General features: G+C 44.8%; 1 protein-coding gene across 1 annotated transcript in view; it reads right to left on the bottom strand.

The window, feature by feature from the left end:
- Positions 1-6521: 6521 nt before the first annotated feature.
- LOC104546988 (voltage-dependent T-type calcium channel subunit alpha-1I-like) overlaps positions 6522-6819 on the bottom strand; it is a gene marked incomplete at its 3' end in the record, with an annotated part of 108722 nt that continues 108424 nt past the window's right edge. The window contains exon 10 of the mRNA XM_010192523.1: positions 6522-6614. Coding sequence (XP_010190825.1) covers positions 6522-6614 — 93 coding nt within the window. The remainder of the gene's footprint in view (positions 6615-6819) is intronic.

Raw genomic sequence — 6819 nt, 5'->3', positions numbered from 1 at the left:
GACCGAAGTGCAGGACCTGACACTTGGCCTTATACTTGGCTCATACAGTTGGCCTCAGCCCATTGATTGAGCCTATCCAGGTCTCTCTGCAGAGCCTTCCTACCCTCAGGCAGATCAACATTCCCTCCCAACTTAGTGTCATCTGCAAACTTGCTGAGGGAGCACTCAATCCCCTCATCCAGATCATTGCTAAAGATGAGAAACAGGACTGGCCCCAAAACAGAGCCCTGGGGAACACTGCTTGTGACTGGTCACCAACTGGATTTAGCTCCATTCACCACAACTCTCTGTGCTCAGCCATCCAGCCAGTTTTTAACCCAGCAAAGCATATGCCCATCCAAGCCATGCCTAGCCAGCTTCTCCAAGAGGATGCTGTGGGAGATGGTGTCAAAGGCCTTACTAAAGTCCAGGTAGACAACGTCCACAGCCTTCCCCTTGTTCACCAAACAGGTCACCTCGTCACAAAAGGAGATCAGATTGGTCATACATTGTCATTTATGGTTTTCAACTCTTGGAGGACATGTCAGTATTCTTGGAGCAATTTATTTATTTCTACTATTTACATCTCAATTCATCATACAGGGAGAGGACACTTTGCTGAAATGAATGAGCTCTTGAAATCAAAGAAGACTTTACAAAAACTAGTGACTTTGAGAAGGACACTAAATGGTCTGGCAAAACAGTGCTTCCTTCCTCATTTTCTATTCTTCTGATACTAGACATATTATATTAACTCTTATTTTACTTGTCTTCAGCCTAGGTAGGCTTTCCATTTTGAATACAAAAACAAACAAAACCCATGCCTCCAATTTCTTAGAAACGAAACAAAATGCCCAAGTTCTTCCTATTCTCCATTCAGAAGCCAAAAGGTCTACCAGGTTTATTTTACACCTTTGCATGTTCCCATCAAGCTTCCTGTGCCTCAGTTTTCCTATCTGTAAAATGGAGCAAATATTTCTCAGTGCTGAGAGATCTGAGGGTAAAAATCTCACTCTCAGTGTTAAATATTATGAAATTACAGATGAATTTCCACTAGGAGATCTATCCATTACACTTAGAATAAAACCTGGCCTTCAATATGATGAGAATTTCTTATATATAAGGGCTGGTAAGCACGTTCAAAAATCATTCTCAAAAGCTATGTTGCCTTGATTGGTGTCTACTCCCCATAGAGCTGTAAGTGGCGATACAGCATTGATAAAATGCAAAGTCTGATCTCTGAACAAGGACCACATGTCTGCGCTGCTCTGAAATGGACTCTGCGGGGCAGCCCCCAGGAGAAGAAAGAGCACCAGCTCAAGGTTTCTGCTTCTCCTGGACCAGGGAGCCTCCCTGCTGAGGGACATCCTTGCACCGTGTTACTCCTGTACAAATTCCTACAGGATGCAGTCTCACCTCTCCCTGTCTCCTTTCTAAGCAAACAGTCTTGGCAGAGCTGGACCCAGTCCTACCCTTATCTTCATGGATGTGTCCTCCCTCATATAATTCTTCCAGCAAAAGAAAGAGGGCAAACAAAGGTGACAATAATCTGACCCTAACCCTCAGGCATAGAAAAGGTGGAGGTTTTTTCAGCAAGTACCCCAGATTGTTTTATCTATCTGAGCATCTTTCCCCCTCTGTGCACAGCCTTTGCCACTCCCCCACCAGCTTGCACCCTTGGTTATCCCTTTCTCTTGCACATAGGTGCCCAGCACCTCTGTCCAGAGGCTCAATAAAGTGGCTCTTAGGATTTCAAAGGAGAGATGTCCCTGCTAGCATCTGAATAAGCCTTTGAAACATGAAGCCCTTTCTGATTAGATTCAGCATAAGGACAATAACCATCTCAGAAGAAACAGCTTCTTTTTTTTTTTCTCCTCCTTTCAGCACCCTTCAAAGCTGTTTTAATTCTGTTTCCCTTCATCACTGAACCCTTCTCTTCTCTCACCCATATTTCAGCCTATTTTCCCTTCAGCTTCTGTATGTGGCCTTGAAAATTAAAACAATGCCTTGTTCAGATTCCTTCTCCTTCCAAGATTTTCCCTAGTCCATGACATCTTGCATGTTTTCACTGACAGAAGTTTGACTGGGAATCCAAATTCTTCTATGATGCACTCTCCTGCCCTCTCCTCCCTCAGCACCACACGACACTCACACAGGCTTGCCCATCCAATTATCTCCCTTGGCTTGCCCTGAGTTGAGGTATGGTTGGGAGGTGGAACCGAATTGTGACACTGCCTCGTACTTTGCGACTTCCAACAACTCCACAAACAACAAGCAATTAAGACTTGCAACACCTTCTCTCTAGGGTACAAGCAGAGGAGTTGAGGTGCCCGCAGCAGGGTCACACTGTAAGCCTGTGGTTGAATCTGGAGAGGGTGTTCAGGTTTCACATCACCAAGCCCTGTCCTCACAGGCACTGTTTGCTGTGATCTCCCACCAGATGACAAAAAAGAGGAGAAGTGAGAGGACTAGATATGGCAACTAACCCCCAATCCTTAAACCTCTTAGCCAGGAACATCAAACACAAAACAAATGAGCTTGTTTAATCCTTAAGATGACAGGCAAGCCCATAAACTCTAAGGCTCTGCTGAGCTTGACTCTGCCTCCCAGCTAGCAGAAGGACAGTGAGAGTCCCAGATTGTTCGTAATTGAGTGATCCATCTCATCCAGCTGAGCAGGGAGACCAAAAGTGTCTGACATGGAGTCAGACATAACATCTGTCAGAGGCAGGAGGAGACCGTTGATTCAAAGCCCCAACACAGGAGTCCCATTCAGCCCTGAAACTGAGCTGTACTGTGGTTAAGCAGATCCTGGCCTTGTTCATCTCAAGGTTCCATTCCCGTCCCTGTAATATCTAATAAAATCTGACTAGCACTGGAGAAGCTGACTTACTTGCCCATTATTTTTATTGTTTATGCCTGAATATCTAGCTTGTCCTCTGAAGCCCACATTTATAAGTACAGAGCACTTCAAGGAGGCTACAGAGTGCTGCAAAGTGGATGCCAGCCTGAGAGTTCAGAAGAGCTTTCTCTAGTCCAGGAGCTTTCTCTACACCAGTGACCAAGTAGCTGGAGAGATGACGAAAAGAAAGCTGGACTTCAAGCAGGAAGACTCAGATGAAGCATTGACCCAAGAGGTGAAAGCAGGCCTTCCTTCATGTCATAGAAACATAGAATACCAGGTTGGAAGGGACCACAAGGATCATCTAGTCCAACCTCTCAAGGTAAAAGTATAGATCAAATGAGTTGAGTCAGCACCCTGTCAAGCTGACTCTTAAAACTGACCAATGTAGGGGAATTTACCACTTCCCCTAGAAGATTATTCCAATGTCTGATTGATCTCATGGCAAAAACATTTTTTCTGGTCTTCAGTCAGAATCTCTCCAGAAGCAACTTGTGTCTATTACCCCTCATCTTTTCCATGTGACTCCTTGTGAAAAGGGAGTGTCCTTCTTCTTGGTACCCACCCTTTATGTACTGGTACATGGTGATAAGGTGTCCCCTAAGCCTTCTCTTCCCAAGGCTGAACAGGCACAGATTTCTCAGACTTTCTTCATACAGCAGGTCTTCCACTCCTGATCATCCTCGTGGGCCTTCTCTGGATGCTTTCCAACCTGTCCACATCTTTTTTGTATAGCGGAGATAAAAATTGGACACAGTACTTAAGGTGTGGTCTGACCAGTGCCGAGTAGACTGATAATGACTTCTTTGTCTCTGCTGGTGGTGCCCTTTTTATTGCAACCCAGCATTCTGTTGGCTTTCTTTACAGCTGCAGCACACTGTTCACTCATGTTGAGCTTTTCATCCACCAAGACCCCAAGGTGCCTTTCCACAGTGCTGCTCTCTAGTCAGCTCCCTGGTCTCTGGCAGAGGGGGAAGCTATTTACAGCTTTCTGAATAAGCAAAATGCTTTTACCGGGGTGTTCTGCAAGGCCACTCTGAGTGCCAGGGCCAGCCAGCACTTCCTCTCAGGGAGCACATCTACACAGGAGTCTTAGACCATGCTGGGAATACATCCAAGTGGTGGAGCCTTCTTCCTGCTGGAATAGCAGTAGCAGGTAGGTGTCTGAAGGTATCTCTTTGAGGGAAGGAGAAGTCATGGATGAAAGCATGGCTCTAAGGAAGAAGCTGCAGAGATCTGGTCCCGGTTTGAGCCAAGGCTGGGATGTACATGGAAAAGCAAAGAGTCACATCTTGAAGTGTGCCTGTCAGAGCAACCCTGCTGAGAAACCCAGGTCTTCTGACCATGGAGAAGGAGGGAAGGATAAAGACTGGAAGGACTGTGCTTCATGAGACTTGAAGAGAGATTCTCATTTCTGTAAGAAGACTCAGAAGGAAAATGAAACCAAGTGATAGCAAGTTCACATTGTGGTGTTGCTACATAAGATGCATTAAACATGCAAAGAAGGTAACAGAAAAGCGAAATACTTTCTTGGTGTAACTCCACCAAAGGCAGAGGAAATATTCCATCTAGCATATGGCTCCTTCGTTCTGAGCAGTCTCCAGAGTAAGTCAAGGTTTATGTGCTCTTCTGTTTAAAGGAAATAAACCTACATGGTTTCTGCAAATGAGGAGGGAGTGTCTAGAAATGTCAATGACACTCCACAGTAAAATCTTAGGTGAAGTGTTTAATTGAGGGTTTTCAGATGCCTGCAAATTCAGAGACAAAGTTTGCATCAGTGGAAACCACATGAGGTGAGCCAGTGCTAGAAGGATGTTCCTGCTTAGAAACTAAAAATATGCTGACAGAATTTATATGGTTTGGAGCAAAGGGTGAGGGACAGCTTTTGGAACTGGCCAACAGGAAAGGGGCATCTCCATCCCAGTGGCTAAACACTGACTCTGCACAGTCCTTCCTGGCTCTGGGAGAGACTGTGCCTGAAGCCAGGAGTAAACTGTGTGCTGAACTGCATATTGTACAAACCTGGGTATCCTGGCCACGCTGCTCAAATTGAAAACGCAAGTAGGTGCTAAATGTCTATTGCACAGTGGGAGATCTGAACAAACTTGATGGAAAATAATTGGTTTTGAACTCACAAAAAGCAGTGCATATTCAGTTTGCTTTTGGGAATAGAGCTGAGGGGAGCTCCCCCTTGTACTGGGCAATCATACCTCTCCATTGCCTCTCCTTGGGACTCTCCAGCCTCAAAGTAAAAGCAGCTTTCCTGAAGGAGTATTTCACCTCTCCGTGCCTGGCTTATGCTTCAGCTCACAGGGACTAGGTTATCTTTCTGTTTTACTCTCCTTGTCTTTCCCATGTGATGGTAGAAGGTTAGAAGACAGGGAGAAATCGAGGATATCATGAGATCCAGCTTTTTCAGAATTTCCCTGACCTGAACAGATCAGCAGATATTTTTTGTGCCACTCCCCATTGGTACAGACTGCAGAATTTCTCTGAGGAACTGGATTAAGGTTTGTTTCCTCTCAAATCATTGCATGTCCATTTGGATTTAAACTAGATCCTATACCAGCTGAGTCTGTTAGTGTTACTGGGTGGCTGCTTCTAAAGATCCTGTTTCTAGGAAGGCACATAGGACAAATAGTAGGTGCAGAGCAGACTCCTAACCAGGTCATTTCAACAGCCCAGCATGTAGGCTTTGGCAATACACACCAAGATCCTTACTGGCTAAGTGACCTAGAGTTAAAGTGCACCTCCCAGGTACAGGTTTTATACTACCCATAATCCATCCTAGGTCTTCCCCTTCTAGTCTTGACTTCGGTCTCCACGTGGAAAAAGTGCAAGAGTCTTCATAAAAACAAAAGCCTTCCTTGTTAGACACAGGATATTCCCTCCAAGAAAATGCAATTACATGTGGGAGGCTTGAGAAATGGAAGAGGTGATAGCATCACGTTTCTCACCTCTCTCTCCAGGCATCACAAATGTCCTTACAGCAAAGCAACCTTCAATTGTATAAATCTATGGGTCTTAAGAACTTAATAAGCAGTTTATATCTCTGACACATTTCTCTCCTTCCATCCCCACCAGCCACAAGTGATCTCACACAGCCAGTTTATGTTGGCATGCTGACACTTTTGGAGCAGCAGCTCTATTTTGTTCATGGTGAGGAAGTAATTCAGTGTGACAGACCCTGAATTTGACAAAATCTGAACCTGAGACCCTGAATCTGAGAAATCCAGGTGCTGCCAAAAACCATAAAACAGGACTGGCTCAGGAGTTTAAAATGTGTAAAGAGACCAAGTAGGAAAGCAGATGCAGAAATGGTTTCCTGTGCTTTTTGGTCTACTGGTTTGTGGAATTTACTTCAAGAGAAGAGCTGCAGATGAGAACATTATCCTACAGTGGGTATGTATATCTCTAGGAGTCAACCTTAAGCATATTTTTTGAGTTAAGAGAGTAGCCTGGCTGACAACTATGTGATCCTGCCATCAGTACTCGGTGAAAATCAACTACCTGGCTTCCTGAGATTCCTAGAAGAAATCCATGTAAAGTAGTTTGCTACCCAGTATCTGTCCAGACCAACCACCCGTCCTTTTGTAGGCTCTTAGTTTACAATGCTGACAATCATCAAGTCTTATACTTACGATTATCAGCAAAATAAAGTAGATAAAATTGTAGAAGGAATGAGCATCCATCACATAGTACATGATCTCCACCCACCCTTCCAGCGTGATCACCTGCAAAGACAAACAACAAGAACAACAGGAGGGAAGTGGGCTTCCAGAGTTCACTCCTCAGTGTATACAGTCAGATACTAGCAGGGCTGTTGCAACCCAAGGAAGGTGAGAAACAACAATCCATTTTAAGGAGGCCAAATTTCCATTCCAGGATAGCAGCGTGGTACTGCTTGGTGACACTGGCATACTGTCAAAGCCTGTGAGA

Source organism: Mesitornis unicolor, unplaced genomic scaffold, assembly GCF_000695765.1.
Source record: "Mesitornis unicolor isolate BGI_N332 unplaced genomic scaffold, ASM69576v1 scaffold28359, whole genome shotgun sequence".
In the NCBI taxonomy this organism is placed as follows: Eukaryota; Metazoa; Chordata; class Aves; order Mesitornithiformes; family Mesitornithidae; genus Mesitornis; species Mesitornis unicolor.
This window is presented reverse-complemented; position numbering and strand designations above follow the sequence as displayed.